Source organism: Phyllostomus hastatus, unplaced genomic scaffold, assembly GCF_019186645.2.
Source record: "Phyllostomus hastatus isolate PE091 unplaced genomic scaffold, TTU_PhHast_1.1 phas_scaffold_93, whole genome shotgun sequence".
NCBI classification, from domain to species: Eukaryota; Metazoa; Chordata; class Mammalia; order Chiroptera; family Phyllostomidae; genus Phyllostomus; species Phyllostomus hastatus.
The window spans coordinates 19,261,782-19,284,049 of NW_025334042.1; the positions used below are offsets into that span (position 1 = coordinate 19,261,782).

General features: G+C 56.4%; 1 protein-coding gene across 3 annotated transcripts; it reads left to right on the forward strand.

Moving 5' to 3' along the window:
* Nucleotides 1-1,056: 1,056 nt before the first annotated feature.
* On the forward strand, nt 1,057-21,986 carry RARG (retinoic acid receptor gamma). Of its 3 annotated transcripts, XM_045829714.1 has the most exons (10): nt 1,057-1,304; nt 2,062-2,128; nt 5,638-5,972; nt 17,015-17,163; nt 17,405-17,546; nt 18,197-18,357; nt 18,558-18,734; nt 19,130-19,334; nt 19,787-19,945; nt 20,688-21,986. In XM_045829714.1, exons 3-10 carry the CDS (start codon nt 5,789-5,791, stop codon nt 20,885-20,887), a joined length of 1,377 nt encoding a protein of 458 aa, XP_045685670.1. In that variant the 5' UTR covers nt 1,057-1,304; nt 2,062-2,128; nt 5,638-5,788; the 3' UTR covers nt 20,888-21,986. The 3 variants fall into 3 exon arrangements, with proteins under 3 accessions (XP_045685670.1, XP_045685671.1, XP_045685672.1); XM_045829715.1 differs by lacking the exon at nt 2,062-2,128; XM_045829716.1 differs by lacking the exons at nt 1,057-1,304; nt 2,062-2,128; nt 5,638-5,972 and adding an exon at nt 12,508-12,796.
* Nucleotides 21,987-22,268: the final 282 nt, after the last annotated feature.

The following is a 22,268-nucleotide window of genomic DNA, read 5'->3' on the forward strand; positions in this document are numbered from 1 at the left end:
GGGAGTGCCTGGGGTCGGTGCACAGAGCTTGGACTTCAGACCCCTTTTCTCTTGCTCTGTTCTCAGTAGAATGGAGGCCAATACCCTGGGTTCCCGCCCACTCTAGGACTGAGTCTGTGGTGGTCATGACGAAGTCAGCGAATGTCCCCTTCAGGCACCGACGTGCAAGTGTGTGCACACCCAGAGTCAACCACTTTCGTGGCACGTCTACCAGGCAGGCAGGCGCTGGTTAAGGAGGACACACACCCTCTGCTTTGGCTTTCTCCCTCACACTCAGCCTAAGACTCCTCCTACTCCCAGCACAGTTCCTCCTGCCCTCCTCCCCAGCCTCTCCCACTCCTGGTCCGAGCCTAAAGGTGGGGATTGGCAGCCAGTTGCCCCAGCTCCCCAGGCTTACTGAAGGAAGGAGGAGAGGGAGGGGGTCTTTGAGCCCAGAACTCAGAGCTGTCCCCCGACCCTGCCACCTCCCGCCTTCATACCCAATAGTTAAATCAGTTTGCTCCTGGGTCCAAAGGACCATCTGGGGTAGCCAAGGGGAAGCAGAGACTATGTTGACCTGCAGAAGAAGGCTAAGCAAAGGGCAAAGACTGTGACATCTGCCCCAGCACACTCCGGCTCCATCACTCCGCCCCTGGGAGCACGGGGTACAGCTCCCATTGCCCGCTCTGGGGAGGCACCAGAGACTGGCCTTAACTGAGTCACAGCCTGGCCAGAAAACTCGACCAGCCCCCCTAGACGGCTGGAAGGGGGAAAGTGCCAGAGAGAAAGGGTGGCATCATGGGCCCAAGACACTGACCTCTTCTGCCAGCCTTGCCCGGCCTCCCGGGGATGGAGCCACGGAAGCCCAGCAAATGGGAGGGGCAGAGACCCAGGCGCTCCGGCCGCCTCGCCCAGCCCCCCCTCCCACCCACCCTCCGCCCCCCAGCCCCAGGGCACCAAGGAGGGAGCTGGGCAGGGGCAGGCGGCAGGGGAGGGAGGAGCGAGGGCGGGAGGGGGAGGAGGGAGCCTGACTGGGAGGGAGGTGGGGGGGTGGGGAGGGAGAAAAAGAAAGAAAATATTTTCCGTGTCCCCGCCTGCAGAGTCAGTGTGCGGTTTGGGAGAAAATGTGTCGGATATTTTGGGGCGGTCACGTGGGCGGGCGGGCTCCGAGAGGCCCCGGGACAGTCCCAGCCTAGAGCCGGTGTCCCCCCCAAAGCCCCCCCATTACTGCTAGCCTCTGACACTGCGACGCTCCAACCCCGCGACCGCCAGACGCCGGGACCTCGGGGCTCCGCGGCCTCCCTTCCTCCTCCCTTCCCCTCCAGGTGAGTCAGTCGCGGGAACAGGCTCTCCCGCCCGGGACGCCCGGTTCCTCCAGTGAGGTGGGCTGGGGGCGGGGGCGCCGAGAAGCGCTGCCGGCTCCGTCCCTTCCAGGGCTGGTCAGGCTGTCTCGAAAGGTTTGAGGGGGACTTCCTGCCCCGACTTGGGGGTCAGCCCTGATCTGGGAAGAGAATGGGGAAGAGTTGAGACAAGCTGGCGCTGAGCTAGTCTTTATCGCCCCCTCATCTCGATGAATAGCGGGGAGGGCATTTGGGGAAATATTCGGCCAGGGGGCTTCTAGCCTACTTTTGTGCTTCCAGCGTGAGGGAAGACAGTGTTCCCTCCTGTGGGGAAAGACCACTGCCTGCCCTCCCTAAGCCTCCCCCTGGAGGGTCTGAGGGGTGGATTTTTGGACCAAGCTAGTCCAACTTGCTTCTTCCCCTGTGGAGTGGCACAGCTTGGACATGGGACAGCAAGGAAAGGGCCTCTACCAGAGTGATCCTTGCCTTCTGGGTCCCGGAGTCTGGAGAGACAAGTGGATGGGACAGGGGCCTGTGAAGTTTCCCTGAACCACAGTTCAGGGCTCCCTCTTGCATATCCCCAGCCAGGGCTGTGAGTCTTGGCTTCCTCCAGCTCAGGTGAGGGGCTTCTTGAGCGTCTTCTTGGGGGAGGCTGAGTGAACAAAGGAAGAGCAGGGAGACTTGGGCAGGGACCCAGGAGTCCTAGTCCACAGCCCCATTGACACTGCCTCTCTGTTTTTAGCAATTACAGCCTGGTCCCCTCAACTTGACCCAGTATGTAGGAGGGAACCTCTGCAGGTGGCCAGAGGGTAAGAATGTGCATGGTTGTGGGGGTTAGGGGACAGGGGGACCTGAGGAGAGGTCTGGAGGGCAAGAAGCCGAGATGACTGTGCCTCTTCTGGGCCCATGCCCAGGCATTTGCAGTCCCAGTCCACAAGTCTGAGGCTCCTGCCTTTACTGTCACTCCTCAGACGCAGAGTTAAGGTCGAGGACCACATGCAGTGCCCCATATCCTTAGGCAAGAAGAGACAGGGCAGGGGAGGGGGCAGGCGGTGGTGTGCCTGCAGCACGGGTGTCCCGGTTAGACACACGCACACACTCACACATGTGTGCCCACACTCTGTGGCTTACAGACTGGTAGGCAGCACAGGGCACACCCCCCACCCGGCACACCCCCACCCCTGGCTCAGAAAGCCACCTAACTGGCACCTCCAGTTCCCCCCTCTGCCCCACCCTGTCCGTGCCCTCCGTTGCCCACACACATTCCACTGGCATTGCCTGCCTGCCTGCCTCCTGGGCACTGCCCCTCCCTGGGGCCAGTGGGGTGGAGGGAGGGCACCTGGGGATGAGAGGTGGAGACTCAAGGGTCTGGACTGCCCCCAAGGGTGGCACAAAGCCAGGGAAAACCAGCCCACCGCTGCCTCCTGGGGAGCAGGCTGGGGGCCCAGGCTAGAGCAGAGGATGCCTGGGTTCTCCGCCCAGGCTGGAGATGGGGTCATGGAAAAAGGTGGTCGTGTTTATACAGAGGGGAGGGGGGCAGCGGGTGGAGAGCAGCCGACAAGAGCAGCTTTGTTCCAGGCTCTGGAGCCGGTAGGGCAGCAGGGAGACGCTCCCCCCCTCCATCCGGCAGCCCCCTTCATCCATGCCCTCCCCTCAACTCCACCTCAGCTCTAAGAGAAGCAGCTTTGTATGGGCCCCTTTCCCCTAGTCAGCCCCACCTCCTTCTGAGGTGGCATCTTGGGAGGAGAGAAGTGCTTTCTCCCTTCCACAGGTTCCCCAAAGAACCAAGGCACCCGGGTCCCTGGTTTAGGATTTTATTCTCACTACCACTGTCTTCCGTTCCTTGGTCCCTTGCTTCACCCTGGACTTGAGACCTTTCCGTTCTCTTCCCAGCCAAGGCAGAGAAACCGAGGCTCAGAAATGGGATGAATCTCCGTCCCCTTTCTGTTTTCACTCAACCCTCAAGTCCTTTCTCTGAAGCAAAATAGAAGGGAGGCCAGGTAGAGCTGGGCTCCTCTCTACTCCTTACAGCTTCATTCCTCATTAAGGATCAGGAGTCAGAGGCGTCCTCTCTGGGACTCCCCCTGACCCTCAGTGCCCCATGTCCTCCTGCCCCACCCTCAGGTCTCTGTTTAGCATCAGTAGGTGAGAAGCAGACAAGGAGGCCTGGAGCACAGAGCATGTCCCGATCTAAGTCTGTCTGAGTGAAGAAGATGGGGGCGGGGGGGGGCTCTAGTAGTTTCTCACCCTTGGCATTAGAGAGGTTAATCCACCTGGAATGTGGCCCAGCCTGTTGAGCTATGGCCCAGGGGCCTCAGGGGCCCCGGACTCCTGGTTCTACCCAGGCTTAACCACAGATGAGGATTTCTGGGAATAGGGGAAGGAGGACAGGGACCCTGGGGGCTTGGAGCTCAGACTTTTAGAGCCTGAGGAGACACTGGGCTGAAGAATCTGAGGCTGTTGGGGACAGGGGTGGTGTCTGGTGAGGGGCAGAGCTGCTTTCTGCATGGGGACTGAGTGACATGTGGTGGTGTTGGGGTCTGAGTTCCTCCTGTAACCCCCATGGCAGTCTACCCTCAGGAGCTTGAAGGCCAAGGGAGATGAGAGATAGGAAAAAAAAAAAGGGGGGGGGAAGAAAGAGAGAGAGAGAGAGAGAGAGAGAGAGAGAGAGAGAGAGAGAGAGAGAGAGAGAGAGAGAGAGAATAAAGGTACACAGGTTGAGAGATATGGACCCTGAAGGAAAGAGATGTAGAAATTCCCATCACCTACCTCTGGGCCCGCCCGCCCTGTGGTTTCCATGTGTGTTCACTTTCTCTTGGTCTTTCTCCACCCATTTTCACCTCAGTCCATGATGGTTCTGGCTGGCAGAGGAGGTACCCAGGCTGGGGAGGCTTTCCTTCCTCTGCCCCTAACTCTCCAGAGAGGTGGGTGTTTGGGGGCCTCCAGGGAAAGCCAACCTTTCCCTTGTCAGAGCATCAGGCAAAGAAATATCTGCCTAGCCTTAGATTCCCATTTCCTTTCTCCTCCTTTCTCTCTCCCCGCCCCACCCCGCCCCCACTGTCACAGGTTAAAAATCTCCCCGGAGTGGGGGCAGCTACATTTGAGAAGGGGAGGATTCAGGGAGGGCTTCCTTGAAGCAGAGGGCTCAGAGAAGAGAGAGAAAAGGAGATGGAGAAGCAAAGTGAGCTGAGAACAAGGAGAGGAGCTCTCTGGTGTCTTACCTGATCCACAGTGGGGCTTCCATCAACATCTGTGAATTTGAAGAAGAGGGTGCAAGAATGGTTAGGAAGTGAAGGATAATTGGAAAGAGAGAGAGAATTGGGAGGGGAAACTGGAAGAGTGAGTTTTGAGGAAGATAGAGAGAGAAGGAAATGCTAATTAAAAGAGAGATATGGCCCTGGCCAGATAGCTCAGTTGGTTGGAGCATTGTTGTGATATGCCAAGGTTTCAAATTCGATCCCTGGTCAGGCATCTACAAGAATCAACCAAAGAATGCATTAATGAGTGGAGCAACAAATTGATGTCTCTATCAATCTCCCTTCCTCTCTCTCTCAAAAATCAATAAATAAAATTTTGAAAAAAAGAAGAGAAATATGAAGAGAAGATACAAAGAGAAATGAGGAGACACTTAGAAAGCATTTAGTATGTACCCTATAGTATTCTAAACACTTTACATGTTACATTTTTAACCCTTACAACAACCTTAGGAAGTGGGTCCCATTGTTATCCCCAATTGACAAATGAGGAATATGAGGCACAGAGAAATAGAAGCAACACGTCCAGGGTCCCCCAGCTCAGCCAGCAAGTGACCGGGATCTGTTTCAGGTTGTCTGACTCCAGGGTCTGTGTTCCCAACCAGAGAGGGGAAAGGCCCCAAAGTTACAACTGAGATGTTTGCTCTCTCCAGGATGGTAGAGAGTTTGAGACTTGGCTGTACCACTTACAGCCTTGTGACCTTAAGCCAGTCACTTAACATCAGTTTTCTCATGTATGAAATGGGAATCATAATTCCCATTTCACAGGACTGATGTGAAGGTTAAATTAAGTGCGTAGTCCAGTTGTACTTAATGGTCACTTCTCAGCTCAGGAGTCCTCTCTGTCAGGAGTCCTAAGACTCTCCTACCTTGGAAACTCAGCTTACCCTTCCCCAGAGAGCTTCTCTGAGCTTGCCTAAGCATCTGCCCCGCCTCCTCCCCTGTGGGCCCTGAGTCAGGGCAGTACAAACCCTAGCAGCACAGACTTCAACAGAGACAGGTCCATGGGCTTGGAATGTCAGAGTGATCGTTCTCTCATTGCTTCTTTTCTTCTTTCTCCCTAGGACTCTCGGAGACCCAGTGGGCAGGCCACGAAGGGCGGGCACGGAGGCTCCCAGGCCTTTTAGGCAGTGGGCATGGGCGGGGGCTGTGGCTGAAGACCTCCCCCGCCCACTGCAGACCCCAAGGGATTCAGCCTCCCACACTGCAGCTGCCATGGCCACCAATAAGGAGCGACTCTTTGCCACTGGTGCCCTGGGGCCTGGATCTGGCTACCCAGGGGCTGGCTTCCCTTTCGCCTTCCCAGGGGCACTCAGAGGGTCTCCACCATTCGAGATGCTGAGCCCTAGTTTCCGGGGCCTGGGCCAGCCTGACCTTCCCAAGGAGATGGCCTCTCTGTGTGAGTCTCATGGATATTGGGGGTGGGGGACAGTGGAAACAGGAGGACATTTGGAGGGTGGGTGACATAAAAAACTGGCAGGGATGGGGGTTAGCTGACGGGGTGGCTAGGAAGGAGTGTTTACAAATGAGAGTCCTCCTGCCCAAATAGGATGGGAAAGTAGCATGCCTAAATTTTGGGGACGTCTAACAGTGCCTCCTGAGTGAGTCAACTAGCAGGGGAGAACACCTTTGTACACACAGCCAAGGGGGTTTTGGCTGAAGTTTGAAGGCGCTACTAACATGTAGTGGAGGGTGTGGGGAACCAGGCTGGGAAGTAGAGGAGCCTGGGAAGCCAGTCAGCTGACACTGTGATCAGGAGGTGAAATTGTTCTGAATGAGGGGAAGCTGCAAAAAGAAGACTGGAACCTAGTGCCGGGTGTCCAAAGATGTGTGGGGTCTGGAGACTCTCTTTGTTGGTCTGGAAAGGGGGGAAACAGTCACAAAGAAGGTGCACCTTCACCAGAAGTAATACAGGGAGGTGAAGGGGGTGTTCCAGAAGTATCCTCTCTTCTAGCCATGTGGGTTCTGGACTCCTCCCCTCCCTGGAGGTCTGGCTCAGTGCCCATGTGCTGTGCAGATCCCTACTTGTCCCTCAAGCTTGTCCTCTTTGGGTTAAGCCTTTGCATGCTGACAGCTGGCCAGCCTTAGGCCTCTCCTTTTCTCTGTGGATCCTCTCTCCCCCCGATTGGCAGTTGTTCTTTCTGACCAGGTCACTATAGGAGTGGGTGCCCATGAGCTGCAGTGCTGAGATGCTGAACTTTGTGGGCTAAAGGCTCAGCATGTGAGCTGGTGTAGAGAAGCCCTTACCTAGAAAGAAGGGGAGGTGATGGAAGGACAGACAGAGAGAGGAGCAATTCCAGAGAGACAGGAACAGAGACAAAAGGAAGAGACAAAAAAGACAAAGATACATCCTTTATAGCCCCACAAGCTTGGGAAGAGAGAAACAGGTGGAAGAGAAGAGGCCATGCCTTCAGGAGGGGGCACTTGGAGGGCTGTGTGGATGTGTAAAGGGGTGAATAGCCAGGGCTGGCTGGCGTCTCTACTGGAAAGAGTGTTCTCATCTGGAGATGGTGCATGCACGTGAGCCTGTGCACGTGTGTGTGTGTGTGTGTGTAGACCATATGCAGTTGTGTGTATACTGCATATCCCTCAGACTCCACTCAGATACAGAATTCCAGTGTGTGCAACAAAGAGTCAGTGTGCAGAGGGAGGCTGGATTTAATAGGGCTGCTGACGGTGTGTCTGGTGTTTGGTGAGGCCTGCCGGTGGCAAGTCTGTAGTCCAACGGGGGTTATTTGGGTGGTTTGCAGGTGAACGAGAGAACACAAAGCTCCCCTTTTTGGAAACCTCAGCTGGGCTTCCCCTACCTCACTTACAGTCCATGAATCTGTCCCAGGGCCTGGGGAGGTGCGAAGGAACCACCATTCCCACATGAATGTACTTCTTACAGAGAACCATACAGCTCAGTCCCTTGGGACTTGATTTTCCCAGGTTTTGGGAGGGGCAACTAAAGAAGCAGGAGTAAGGAGGGAGAGGAGAAACAGATTGGTAGTGGGGAGAATGCTGAGAGTCATAGCCAGTCCCCAGTGAAGTTCTCCTTGTGGCCCTGTGCCCTGGACACATTGAGGTCAAGGTCAAGGTTCAAAGTGAGGTCAAGGTAGTAGAAGGGGCCAGACTGGTCTCTAACACCAAGGGCTGCCCTGAGGAGGGGGACTGAAAGGAAAAATCCAAGGGAGGAACCAGAACCAGGGCAGGTAGCTACTGCGGGTGTGGCTGGCAGCTGGGGACAGGCCTGGGCAGAGAGGCGTGGTGGGGTGGGGAGGCGGTGAAGGCTTGGGTTCAGGCAGCTTGCATGGGAGTGGGGCATGGAGCACCTAGGGTAAATGAGAGGGTGGCAGAGGGGCGGGGAAGGCATCCTGGAGTCTGGGAGATCTCCCACAGTGGGAGATCAGCCAAAGGGTGAAAGAGTGTGGTCTGTCATTTCTCTGACCCATTGTCCCTTTTTGGCTAGGTCCAGTTAATGGAGAGGGCTTGGAGGACAAAGTCTGATGCCAGAGCTATGCTCACCTTGAGTCTGTCTTTCTCTTCACTTTCTTGTCTCTTAGTCTATGGTGGGGGTGGGGGCGGGGGGGAGACGTCCATGAAAGAGTCTGGAACTTCTCCCTGGGGCTAACTCCTGGACCAGATGCTGGGTCCCTAACACCTTGGAGACACCTTGTTGGTATGGGAAGTCTTGTTCCACCTCTTGGGGTTCTCCAGAGGCTTGAGTGGGTGAGGCAGGCATCTCAGAACCCTGTGGTGCAGGAGGGGAGAGGGAAGGGAGCATGTGCTGCCGAGACAAGCACAGGCCTGTGTGCATGGGAAAGCAGAGGTGGGTATGCTTGCTCACAAATGTGCATGAAACCCTGGTGTCTGTGTCCCCACTGTTGTGTTGTGTTATATGTTTGCTTTATTGAGACAGCAGGGAACAGAGTATGATAGGTGGGAAAGGAAGCTTTGCCCTCCTCCTCTTCAGAACCACAGGTGGTATCTGTGGTTCTGAAGACCTAGCCCTCTTTGTTCTCCGAATTTGGTGATAGTGTCCCTGGGGCAAGGAGCCCAGACTGTACCACACTAAGTCACATGGAGAAACTGAGGGCAGTTTGGCACAGGAAGTAATAGAATTCTACTTAAAATAAACTGACAAAGAGAGACTCTGAGACCTAAGCAACATGAGAGAGAACTACACAGGTCAAAAGGCACAGCCACAGAGAGAACCCAGATGCTGGGAGAGGCAAGAGGGGACAAGCAGGCAGGTAAGAGTGGCAAGCAGGAGGCAGCTAGTCCTTCTCCAGGAAAAAACCCAGCCGACTGCCTCTTTTCCCTCCCCTCCTGGTCTCTCCTGCTCAGGCTCGGGCTCCAGCTCCAGGCCGACACAAACGGGGCTTTGATTGCAACAGGAAACCTCTGGTGTGTGTGTAGGGTGTGTGTGTGGGGGGGGGGAGCTGGGCAAGCCGCCGCCACTGGGGCCCAGGCTGCACCCCCCTCTCCTGGCCCCCTACCCGGTCCCAGCCCCCATCCTGCCAGCACTCCTTACATCCCCGCTTTGGGCCTTGTCCCTCGTTCACACCTCTATTCCCTCCACTCTTCAGCCCCCTCCTCCAGCGGCCCCTCCCATTGCCCTTCAGGTGGGACTCCCATGTTAGGACTTACCCTTGGGGCTGGAACTTCTTTGCTTTGAGATGCCTCATCTTCAGTTTTTTTGAGGAAAGGTTTTGGAAGAAAAGGCGAATTTAGCATGAGGAATTTAGAACCAGTTATCCTCAAGCTCCATCCAGAAGATGGCAGGAGGCGGGGAAAGGAGGGGTGCATAAGAAGTTAGCTGTCCCTCCCTCCACAGTTCCTCGTTGGCTAAACTCATGCTTGTCAGGGTGGTAGAGGCCCTGAGGGGTGACCATGCAAGACTTTGAGGGCTAATGGCCTGGTCAGTGGGGGAGGGGTGCCCTTCTCTTTGCCTCTGGGGCCATGCCTTTGTGGGGCTCTAGCTGGGAGGGGCATGCCCACTGTGGTGGTGGGGATCATAGGGAAGGGGGTGAGTCAGGCAGCAGCGCCCCCCATACTCCCACCAGGCTGGCGGAGAACATCTGTTTCCCATGAAATGCTAGAAGGCTAATGGGTCTAATTGCTGCAGTAAGGGCTGGGGAGACTTTGGGGAAAAGAGGGGGCACTAGAGCCCCCCATTCTCTTACCTTCTCCTCAAGGTCATACTAAGACTGTCTAGAATGAGGGGTTAGAGTTCATGGGAATGGTGGGTCTGACACTGTAATGCCTGGTCCCTTATAAGGCCCCTCTCTCCCTTCAGTGCCTGGGAAATACACAGATGGGGCAATGAGAAGTGGGGTGCATCTGGTGAAGAGAAAGGGGGGCTATTCAGGACTCATGACTTCCTGGAGCCCTCCCCCAACTCCTCCTGTGCCCGACTCCCCCCACCCTCTCTGTGGCCTGGCCACTTCTGGTTCTAATTACTAACCAGGCAGGCCTGACTTAATTGGGACCTTTCAGATTTTGGAGGGGGAAGGGTGGGTGGGTGGAGACTGACAACTTGCAGTTGACTAATCAGGGCTCTTTTCCCCTTGTTTTTGAGGTACTCCTCATTTTGCACTTAATATTTATTTCATTTCATTCCATTTTTTGCCACTGGCCAGATTCTAATTCAGAAATTTCGGTGAGGGGATGGCTGGATTAGAAATGTGGTGTTTGGGGTTGGGGGCAAGAACAGGGGGCTCACACTGGGTTGGAAAGAGCCCTGCATGCCTCTTCATCCCTGCTTCAATCCCCTCCTCGGTCAGCCCTGCCACCTCGCGACACCCCCATCCGCAAGCCAGGCCCTGCTTCCCGGCCCCCCACCTCTCAGTCCCTGGCAGCCACCCGGGCCTCTCCTCCGGCCCGGTCTTCCCTTCCCTCGCCTACTCTGGCACCCCTTCCTGCTTTTTATTCTTACAAACTGGCGCCCCAGTCCTGCAGCACCCCAGTGCGCCACCCCCACAAGAGATTCTTAGAAAAGTGCGCCCCGCCCAGGCCCAGCCACAGCCGCCAGGAGGGGAAGGGGTCGGCCGGGCGCCGCTCCCGCTTCCCCAGCGCTCCCCGTTTGAGCAGCGCTGACAGAGCCGGCTGGGCCGGCCCGCCGGCCGGCCAGGCAGGCCGCGGGCGGGGCGCGAAGGAGGGGGCGGTTTCCGGGAGTCGCCGCGGCTGGCGCTGTCCCCGGGCCAGGGTTCCCATTCGGCCCTGCCCGGCGAGGGCAAACTCTTGACGTGGCCAAGTCCCCGCCTCCTCACCTTCTTCGCCGGGCGAGGGCGCTCAGTGCCTGGCAGGGGCAACCAAGGAAACAGAGAGGAGGCAGACTTTGGAGATCTGAAGAGCACTAAGTGTGGCAATGCGGGCGGGGGCGGGGGTGGTATTGCCCGTGGATATTTAATGGCTATGAGAATAGTTAAAGATCAGATTCAGTTATTTCCAAGAGTGACACTTGGCACTTTGGCCAGTTGGCACACTAGAAACTCGAGGAGAGGGGAATTGGTACTCAGGAGGGCAGCTTCGTCTGAGGCGCAGCTGGCTCTGTAGAAACAGTGTAGGGTGGTAGTTTTGTGCTCTAAAAGTGAAGTTAGGCTCTGACCGGCGTGGCTTAGTTGATTGAGCATCGGCCTGCAAAAGCGAAAGGTCGCAGGTTCGATTCCCAGTCAGGGCACATGCCTGGGTTGCGAGCGCGTCCCCCGTTGGAGTGTGTGCGAGAGGCAACCGATCGGTGTTTCTGTTTCATACATTTATGTTTCTTTTTCTCTCGCTCTTTCTCCTTCCCTTCCCCTCTCTCTAAAAATAAATAAATAAAATCTTAACAAAAATAAAAGTGAAGTTAGGGTCGAGAAAGGGGCATTGAGAGAGGTAGTGGAGGCGCTTAAGGAGTGTCTGCCGCAGGATGGGGCTTTGGAGACTTGGAGGGAGGCGGCCCGGGACACCGCGGAGGGAGAACAGCCCTGGCTAGGAGGGGCAGACTCCCGGCCCCGCTGGAGGGTGTGTGAGGAGGGGGGAACTCCGCAGAGGCGCTGGAGACTGCCTGGGCGGGGTGGGGCGGGGCCGGGTCAGGAGGAGGTGAGCGCGCCCGGCCACCCGCCCCGAGGGGGGTTCCCGGAGAGTTCAAGGCGGGAGCGCGCTCCGGCCCTACGACTGAGGGGGGGGCGGGGTGCACGGGAAGGAAGGAGGCAGAGCTAGCGGAGCCGCAGGAATGTTCTGTTGAGTCCTGAAGCGCAAGCGCGCGCGCGCGCAGCAGTGGGAGGAGTCAGGCCTGGGAACTAGGCGGTGGAGGTAGTGCAGGTCCCCAGGCTGTGGTGAAACACCAGGCGCTGGGAACCTCCATGTTCGCCGCTTCCCAGTCATCCTCGACACCCATGCCTGTATTTACTTGTGTCAAAAAGGGAGTGTTGGGGGAAGGGGGAAACTCGGAAGGAAATGCGTTTGCTTGGTTCCTCCACTCCTTCCCCCACCCCCGACCCAGGCACGCGCCTAAGTGCAAATGCCTGCAAAGCTTCCCGGTGTGGAGAATGCTTGCAAGCATTCTTGCAAACCAGGTGTGCTTGCAAAAACGTGTGCGCATCTATGATTTTTCTGTGCGTGCAGATATGAATGTGCACTATTGCAAATGTGCAAATCGTGGTGCCTGCCAGGATAAATGCATGCATTGATGTGTGTCTAAGCAAGCAAGCGCGCCGCTGTGCGAGTGTGTATATGTGTATGTGTGCACTCCACTCCCAGCTCTGCTCATCTTGGTGCCCGGCCCCCTTCGCTCTCCAAGCCCCACCCCCCACCCCTCAGGCTTCGCTTTTACAAAAGGTCTCCCCAGTGCTAGCTGCTGGGACGCCCAGAGCGAGCCGGACCGCTGCTGGAGCGGCGGCCCCGGCTTTGCGCCCCGCCCAGTCCCTTTCCCCTGCTGGGGATCCCCTTCTTCCCCGCCCACCCCATACCCCCCATGCAGCCCGGCGCCCTATGCTAGCCCTCCCCCTCCCCCCCTCTAGGAGCGGGGCGCCGCTGGGGGAGGAGGGGGAATCGGCTGCGGGTTCTTGGTGTTCCTAGCACCCAGCTTCCCTCCAAGCCGGGTCTCGATGTACGACTGCATGGAAACGTTTGCCCCGGGTCCGCGACGGCTGTACGGGGCTGTCGGGCCCGGGGCCGGCTTGCTGCGTAGAGCCACCGGCAGCTCCTGTTTCACCGGACTTGAGTCTTTTGCCTGGCCGCAACCCGCCAGTCTGCAATGTAGGTACCCGAGCCCCAGGGTGGGGTGTGGGGTGCAGGAAAGGCAGCGGCTCACTCTTTCCATGTGTAAAAGGTGGAATTGGGGTGCAAGTGGAGATTCTGACTCTGTGCGAGGGGCGAGTGTGTAGGAAAGGGAGACACTGGCCCTTTAAACGTGGGGGCCTCAGCGATTCCTTTGGGTGAGTGCAGTAGTGTTTTCAGTGTGTGCGGTTTTTATGGTGGGTGTTTAGCTAGGACATTTGGCTGATGCCACTCCAAAGTTCCTGGGGATAGAGAGAGACCGAAGTGTGTTGGTAGTTTGTGCCCGCTGTTCCATGGCTCTGGAGGGATATGGCACCCAGGACCGTGGGTGGTGTTTGTAAAGTTCATGTGGGAAGTTGGGAGTGTAAAAATATTATTCGCAGAGCGTGTGAATTCCAAGAGAGTGCAGCGCTTTGGTTAGGTGGTGTGGGTGCGAGTGAGTTTCTCTGCGCAATGTCGCCCACCGACAGCGTTGGCAGGCACGCATGACCCTGCGTAGGGATGTTTGTGGAGTGAGGCCCGGAGGGCGTGTGCCCTTGCGTGGCTGCGGGGGCGGCTTTGGAAAGTGCTGTGTTCGAGCGTGCATCCTGTGTGTTCTCTGTGCAGGGTGGAAGGGGTGGTGCACACAACCCAGCCAAGGCTGGGTTCTGGCGCTCCCCGCTCCTTTTTATAAAGAAATGTTTGGAAATGTGTATAGGGTTGTATACAGAGAGACGTCTTTTCCCTTTGGCTCCAACACACACAACTTCAGTAGGAAGTTAAAAGTTTAGAGCAAATTCTGTGTATAGGGTGGGGGTGACCTGGAGGTGGCAAAGGCCAGGGTGCGGGGCGGCAGGGGGTGGGTGTAGTACGACTACTGGGTCCCCAAATACCCATCTTCCTTCGCTGTGAAATGGGAGATGCCAGGCCTGGGGCCCTGGAACCCCTTTCCAGAGCGGTAATAAAAAGCTGGGGACTGAGAGGCAGTAAAAATGAAGTCCAGATGAGAGGCGGCTTTGAAGCCTGGGCCCAAGTGCCTGGCGGGGGTGGGGTGTGGGGAGGAGCCGGGAGGGGAGCCTGGAACCCCCCTTCCCCCAAATTTACCGGGGACTGGGACCGCGCTCGTACCCGGGTGCGGACGCTGGCGCGCGGGGGGTTGGGGGGCGGGGTACGAGCAGTTTGGGGCATGCTAGGAACGGGCGGGCGCTGGGCGCTGGGGGAGTGCGCCCGCGGGGTCACGGAGCCCCCGCCAACGCGCCTCGCTCCTTGGCACTCTGCAGCGCTGTTTACGAGTTCGGCTTTTTTTTTTTTCTTTTGGTTCCAGGGCAGAACTGCTCAGATTTAACAACCGGGAGACTGGAAGAGGGAGGTGGCAAACAGGAGACCATACTTTGGGGTGGGGAGGGACGAGAGCTAAAAGTGTGGCATTTGAAGGGTGGAGAAAGCATGGAACTACTGCTTTGCACCAAATCCTTGTGAATTCTTAATCTTCCTCTCATTGCCCAATAGGATGCTGATTTGGGGTATGCTGGGAGGGGGGGTGTTGAGGTGGAGAATATCTCCCAGGAAGGATTTTGTGGGGGCTGCGCTGGGACCCCAGTTTTTTTCAGGCTCAGGGAGGCCCTTTGCACTTGGCTGGCAGTATGTTTTTGCATTTCAGTTTGGATCAATAATTTTGGCCTCTAGGATCTTGGTGGGCTTCATGCCTGCTCCACACATTTCAGGAAAGTCGTTTAGACCTGGGTGTCTAAACCAGGGAAGGAAAGAAGTGCTTTGAGGGGAGGGCCGCTTGGTATGTTTGTGCATTTTGGCGGCTTCAGTGTCCTGGTGCTGCATTGGCAGGCCCGGGTGTTTGTCTGGTAGCTGAGCTGCTGGCTTGCAGATATGAAGTGGAGTTCTGGGTGTTGTGTGTCCGCTTTGTGACTCGTGCGTCCACTCCCACAGGGTGGCTGAAGTCAGTGTGCCCTTATGCCGCCTGTGCCAGGACCCAGCTGTGGTAAAGGAGCCCACTGATGCTATGCCTGCTTCGGCGTCCTATGTGTTGTTGATGTGTGAGTGTGTGTGTCTCCAAGGAGGTATGTGGCAGATTGTGAGTTCGGGCTTCTCAGCCCTGGGCCTCGCAGCTGGGAGCGTTTACAGCCGGTTATAAAGAGTTTGTTTGAAGCTCCGCTCAGCCTGGCCAGGAATTTCCTCAATTTCAGCAATTTGGGCTTTAAAAGGAAAAAAACCCAGAGCCCATCCCCTCCTCCCCAGCAGGGGCCCCAGCCTAGCCCAGGAGCAGCGTCTCGATGGTGGGGGCTCCACTCGGCCACGAAGGGGATCTGTACCCAGTTGGCCTACTTCCCTCTCCCTTGCCTTTCACCCACCGGGCTGTACTTTAGGGTTCAGAGGATGGAGGTGTGCCAGAGGGATACGGAGAAGAAGTGACAGTGCCACATAGATGGGAAAAGCTGCCCTGGGCCTGTCTCCCTTCGGCCCCCAGTCTTAGAATTGGCTGGCACTGCTCCATGCCAGTCTGACCACACCCAGGCCCTTTCACAAGAGAGGAAATGAGGCAGCGCTCTGTGGGCTGGGAGCAGTCAGCACCACCCCACACAGTGGCCTGTGGCAGCACTGCTGCCCTCAGAGGACACCAAGAGGGGCTCTGAAAGGCATTCCAGCCCATCCCACATCTCTCAGCCCCAGGCCCTCCTGGAGTCTCCTGTCCCCCACCCCCACCCCACCCCCTACTCCACCCCCCACCCATCTGAATAGACTCCAAGCACCCTTCTTTCCCCCCTCCTCTCTCTCCTTTTCTTTGGGGACTCTCCCTCCAACAGGATTCTTATGTTAATTGAGTGCCCTTGTGTTTGGGGGCGGATGGGCTTTCCTCCTGTGGGGTGGGTAGAGAGGACCCAGACCAGCATCCTGGGCATTCCTTTTGCCCTTCTGGGCCATGGGGTGGACTTCTGACCAGGTGGGCTGCTGCAGGTTAGAAGGAGGAAGGTGTTCATGAGGTGGGTGCATGGGATACTTCTTAGGGAGGGTATTAGGGTTTTCTTGTGTTGCCTGGGCCCTCCAGCTTTGGGCAACAGATCCTACAAGTTGAATAATTTATAGACTTTTCCATCCTCTGAACATGAACTACACGCCCTAAAAAGGTTTACTTAGCAGCCTGCTGAACAGAGGGCCTTTTCCCCACACACGCTATGTGGGGTAGGCCTAGACCCCTTCTGAGCTGCAATTGGTTATTTGTGGCAAAGTTTAGGAGTGAAGACAGAGGCTCAGAGAGGATCCAAAGATAGCTCCCCTCCCCCATCAGCCCTGTTTACTTAGTGTCACCTGACTTCTTTGGTTTGCTACACCCTCAACAGCTTCTAGACCTGAGAATCTGAGCAAATATCTCAGTCTCTCCTTTCCAGCTTTTGTGACTCTTGGCCAGTACACTCAGAGCCAGTCAGAAGACCTGAGAGAGAGCCTGGGCTCCACTGTCAAGTGGCAGTGGGGCTGGTCACGTCCCTCTGCTGGCCTCAGGTGTAAAATCAGGTTGTTGCATAGCCTTTAACCTACTTTCCTGATACCTGTGTCCCATTTGCTCCACTGTCTTTGGTGGTTTCTGGGGAAAGGACGGTGGTGGTTATTTGGCAGGCAGTATGAGAGGGGAGAGCTTGAGGATTATCTACCCTCTACTGCTTGAAAGGAAATGAAGTCCTATTCTACCTCCTGAGTATCCTAGCAGGTTATTAAGCCAGGTGCCAGCTACAGGTGGCTTGTAATAGCCTGTCACCTCCAGATCTATTGCCTCATAAGGAGGAGGATGGTGAGAGGGCCTGACAAGGATAAACCGATGTGACAGGGAGTGACTAGAGAGTTCAAAGCCATGGGCCATAACCCCTCCACCTACTCACTTTATAGCTGAGGAAACCAAGGCCCAGAGAAGTTAACTTCCAGTGTGGCCTTGACCTGGAATTTGGAGACTTGAACAGTGTCCCGTGAGCCTCTGGTTGGCATTATTGTGGGGGGAGGTGGCCAGACTGTGGGAGGTGCAGTGGGTGTTGGGGGTGTCTGGAAGTGTTTACTATGGGGCTGTACACAGGGACTTAAAATCACTCTGTGGTGATGATGTTGCCACTGCTGAGCAGGAGGAAGTGGGAATGGGTGTGTGTGTATGATGAGGACACCGGGAGAACTGAGGGGTTCTTCTCCCCCAACCCTCATCTCACACTGCTTCCCCCCCAGCGGTGGAGACACAGAGCACTAGCTCTGAGGAGATGGTGCCCAGCTCACCCTCACCCCCTCCACCTCCTCGGGTCTACAAGCCATGCTTCGTGTGCAATGACAAGTCCTCTGGCTACCACTATGGGGTCAGCTCTTGTGAAGGCTGCAAGGTGTGTACGTGGTGGGGATTGTTGGGGGGATGCATTTGGGCATCTGGAGTCACTTGATGAGATCAGAGACCAGGGCCCAGAGCAGAGGGGTGAGGCAGACGCCGTGTATGAGTAGGCATCCCTCTCTGAGGTGGGAGGGGTTAATAGGTTGGGTCAGGCCTGGGGCCACCTACAAGGCCTATGAGAAGCTAGTGCTCCCAGTATCCTGCTTCACTGACACTCTCCCCACCCCCTACCGCAGGGCTTCTTCCGACGCAGCATCCAGAAGAACATGGTGTACACATGTCACCGAGACAAGAACTGTATCATCAATAAGGTGACCCGGAATCGCTGCCAGTACTGTCGGCTACAGAAGTGCTTTGAAGTGGGCATGTCCAAGGAAGGTAGGCAGGCTCTGAGCCCTGGCCTCGGCAGGAGCACTCCTGACCTAGCCTGTGTTTGCCACGCTCTTTCTCCTTCTCTGACCTCTGAGATCTAGCTTGTGCTGGGGTGTTGCCTCCTTCCTAGACAGTCCTATTTGATTAGCTGCATTCACCAGGGAAGCTCTGCCCATTTTCCTGTCTCAGAGCTTAATTAACCCTTAAGTAAATGGGGGTTATCATCTCACATTCCCCTGTTCAATGAGAAGTGAGGGGGGCTTGCCAGTCCCCTCCCCTGCTCCCAGGACTGAGCCTGAGGTGGATCTGGGGTGCCCCCCTCCCCTGCGCCATTGTGCTGCCAAGGCTATAAGTGGATATCCTGCCGCTTGCATATCCTGCCCCCCCCCTCAGTTCCTGCAGGGTGACAGGAAGGGCAGGATGGAGCTGAATGGCCTGGGGAGGGAGCAGAGGCTGTAGGCCCTGGGTGGGGCTGGGGAGAACCAGCTTGGAAATGGGAGCTAATGTAGGAGATGGGGAAACTGAGGCACTGATTAGGGTTCCAGGGTGAGTAGATGTTTATGATAAGGATGAAGCACATTAAATCAGGGTGAGAGGGTATATCCAGAGGGAGGTTCTGAGGGTCCTGACCCTCTCCTTGCACCTCCACCCCCAAGCTGTGCGGAATGACCGGAACAAGAAAAAGAAAGAGGTGAAGGAAGAAGGGTCGCTTGACAGCTATGAGCTGAGCCCCCAGTTAGAAGAACTCATCACCAAGGTCAGCAAAGCCCATCAGGAGACCTTCCCCTCGCTCTGCCAGCTGGGCAAGTACACCACGGTGAGGAGTAGGCAGGGCCTCAGTGAGGGCGGGGGATTGTTCACCTTGGGGAATGGGGAGGGGCTGTGCTGGAGGCCATGGTCTGATGCTGAGGGCAAGAAGGGCATCAGAATGCAGAGGGGAGAGCTTGGCGTGTTGGCAGAAAGAAGAAAGCTTGCGGAGTGGGTCTTAGCTTGCATTCTCATCTGTCCTCCCTTCAGAACTCCAGTGCGGACCACCGGGTGCAGTTGGATCTGGGGCTGTGGGACAAGTTCAGTGAACTGGCCACCAAGTGCATCATCAAGATTGTGGAATTTGCCAAGCGGCTACCCGGCTTTACAGGGCTCAGCATTGCTGACCAAATCACTCTGCTCAAGGCTGCCTGCCTGGACATCCTGGTAAGTTAGTAACCCCATGGCCTGTCTTCCGCCACAGCCTGACCCTTGTATGAAACCAAGGAGTCAGTCCTCACAAAGATTTTATTTCTCCTCCCCGCCTCCAATCTGGGACTCCCCAGATCTCCTTTAAATTCCAGCCTTTTTTTGTCTTACCCCTTGACCCTAAGACCTGATCCTAGACTTCTGGAAGCCCTCCCTCCTTCTGACTTCTGTTTCCTCTCTGAGCTCCTGACCGTACACCCCTCTCTGCCTTCCTCCCCAGGCTGCTTCAGATTGCCCTCCTTTTGGACCTAACTTTCTCACTCTCTGCACATGCACCTCATTCCTTCTCTGCCTCAGCCCCAAATGTGCCCCTCTCCAGAGACAGCGTTAACCCTCCCCTCCCCCACCACTAGATGCTTCGGATCTGCACAAGGTACACCCCAGAGCAGGACACCATGACCTTCTCCGATGGGCTGACCCTGAACCGGACTCAGATGCACAACGCTGGCTTTGGACCCCTCACAGACCTCGTCTTTGCCTTTGCCGGGCAGCTCCTGCCACTGGAGATGGATGACACTGAGACAGGGCTGCTCAGTGCCATCTGCCTCATCTGCGGAGGTAAGGGTGCGCCCCCTGCTGTTTTCTCGTGTTCCTTTCCTGCCATGCCTCCTAACTGATCTCTCACCAGGCTGGAGACCTTTGCCCCTGCCCTTGGGATTGTTGTACTTGGCCCCATCCACAGACTCCTTAGATCCTGTGTAAGCTCCCTGAAGCCTGGAATGTGGGACAAAAGGGGGCAGAGCCAGGGGGAGCTAGAGAGACCCCAGATACTGGCACTGGGATAGGGGTTGGGCAGGAGTGACTTACCAGAGCCAGCCTCTTACTGAAGGGGAGAAGGTACAGGGCCTGGGCAGGGGAGATGGCCTGGGAGGGGTTCAAGGATAATAGTTGAAGGACTGATGGGACAGAGTTTTGTCGGCTGGAGACCCATAAGGCAGGCCATTTGGGAATCAGCCGCATGTCACTGTCCTCCCCACCTCTTCCTTTCTCCACTGTTCTTGTCCTCACAGACCGCATGGATCTGGAGGAACCTGAAAAAGTGGACAAACTACAGGAGCCACTGCTGGAAGCCCTGAGGCTATATGCCCGGCGGCGGCGGCCCAGTCAGCCCTACATGTTCCCGAGGATGCTCATGAAGATCACCGACCTCCGGGGCATCAGCACCAAGGGTTAGTTACGAAGGAACCTCCCTTCTCTCTTCCTAGAGGTGCTGGTCTTCCAGGTCACTCAGGTGGACAGGTAGAGATAAGAACAGAATGGGTGAGAACCAGGGAGCCTTCAGTAGAATCTAGGTGTGCCTTGTTCTGCTGTTTGTAAACTGAGCTATCCTTATCCCTGCCTCCCAAGTTGCTGTGTGGTCTAAATTAGTTAACATAATGGGCCTTAAACTGCACTGAATGAAAAACTCAGTTCCTCAGTGGCAGTAGCTGCATTTCAGGTGTTCAGTAGCTGTACGGGGCTACACCTGCTATTCTGGACGGAGTAGATATTTCTGTCACTGCTGAAAGTTCTATCAGACAGTGCTGGTTTAGAAAGATGCCTGGAAGATAGTTAGTGTTTGGTAAATAACAGGTATTGTTATAAGTGTTATTAACAGCAGGTATGTATTAGAGGGTGGGATCCCCGGGGAGTGGGGCTGGGTGTTGGGCATAGTGTGAGCTTTGAGAAGACAGCCTGAAAGAATGGGGTGAATGGGCAGCAGCCTGGCAGAGAAGACACACAGAGGCTCCAGGCAGAGAAGTGGCCCCCGGGAGCCCTAAATTAGGGAGAGGGTAAGCTGGAACAGAAGGGTGGCAGGCCTGTGCTGGGAGCCCCCAGAGGGGAGTCGTAGGGCAGTTAAGAAAGGTTGTGGTGGTGGCCTCATGGGGCATGCAACTTTGTCCCCCAAAACTCTTTGCCCTTTCATTGTAGGAGCAGAAAGGGCCATCACCCTGAAAATGGAGATTCCAGGCCCGATGCCTCCCCTGATTCGAGAGATGCTGGAGAATCCTGAAATGTTTGAAGATGACTCACCGCAGACTGGTCCCCACCCTAAGGCCTCTAGCAAGGATGATGTTCCAGGGGGCCAGGGCAAAGGGGGCCGTAACCCCCAGCCTGACCAGGGCCCCTGACTTCCCCACCATGGGGGTTGGGGCTCCAGGCAGCAGACTGACCATCTCCTAGACACTGCCCGTGACTGGGGGAGGACCTGCTCTGCCCTCTGCCCAACCCTTCCAATGAGCTCCTTGTTTTTGCCAAAGTTTCCGGGGGTGCCTCTGTGTTTGTCCCCTTCCTGCTCTAACTGGCTCCCTTTCCAGTCTTGGGGGTCTGCCCTGCTCCCTCCAGGAGAGAGGACAGAGGGGCGAGCCTAGGTTTGGACTCTAAAATCTCAGCACTGCCCCTCAGACTCCAGGGTCCCAGGCTCCCCAGGGCAGGAGGAAGACCCTGCCATTCCACAGCCCCTTCCTCTGCCAGGTGCTTAGGCTTCTGGGAGCAAACAGGAACACTAGAGACCAAAAGGAGGGTGTAGGGGGAGGGCTGAGCCCACCCTCTAGCCCCTGCCCTTGGTGCCTAATGCTGCGTAATGCACCTGCCAGGTGCATGCTACCCTTGTGCCCCATCCTGTGCCAGGTCAGGGTGGGGCAGGCTGGGCCCTGCATTTCTGGGGGGGACCAGAGGGTGAAGGCCACAGATGCAGGCCCATTCTGCACCTCTTTGCTTGGGCCCAGAGTTTACCTTGTGCCCTCCATTATAAGCCCCTCCCCAACCCTGTCACGTGCCTTGGGCTCCCCCTGCCCCCCATCTCAGCCATGGGGCAGGGACCCTCCTACACTACAGAGGGACCAGGGGACCCCTTTCCCCCTAGTGCCTTTCCCCCTGACCCACCAGAGCAGCTTGGCCCAGGGAGAGGGGGGGTGGGTGCTGCTTAGCTGATCCTGCCCTGACCCAGAGGAAGCCTCTATTTATTTATTAGCTTTTGTTTACACCCTGGAATTGACCCCTTCCTCTAGGGGTCTTGGGAGGGGAAGCCCAGGGCCCCTGTGACCCCCTCCCTTCTTCCTCCAATTCCCAGTTTGTATTTAGCTGCCAAATAAGATTCCCACTGGCTCCCCTTTTTCTCTGGGGGGTCAGGGTGCTGTCCCCTCCCCTCTGTTTACATTTCCCCTCCACCCCGCTGTATCGCGTATTGCTGAGTTTTCTATTTTTGCAAAATAAAGTGATGGAAACTCATGAGATGTGGCTCCCTTGAGGAGGTGGCGGTGGGGGAAAGGACCAGCGGGCCTGAAGAGGGACTGGGTGAGGAGGGTAAACTCCCAATCGACTGGATTTTTAGCTTTCTCGGGGGAACCGGGAAAACAGTGTAATGTGCCCGGGTGGGAGGGTAGTGGGGGAGGCAGACGGCCCACAGGCCCACCCTGAGTGTCTGGACCACCTGTGGCCACCAGTGTGGGCTCTTGGCTCTGACCTCACAGACCTGTGAGGAGGCAGAAATGAGCCTCGAAGGTCTTTAAA

What these genes read in the sequence shown, in the direction of transcription:
- RARG (XM_045829714.1), top strand. Translation starts at nt 5,789, where the DNA reads ATGGCCACCAATAAGGAGCGACTCTTTGCCACTGGTGCCCTGGGGCCT. An exon ending in CAAGGAGATGGCCTCTCTGT is followed by an intron (nt 5,973 to 17,014) that starts GTGAGTCTCATG and finishes CTTCCCCCCCAG; the next exon opens with CGGTGGAGACACAGAGCACT. An exon ending in CTGCCTGCCTGGACATCCTG is followed by an intron (nt 18,735 to 19,129) that starts GTAAGTTAGTAA and finishes CCCCACCACTAG; the next exon opens with ATGCTTCGGATCTGCACAAG.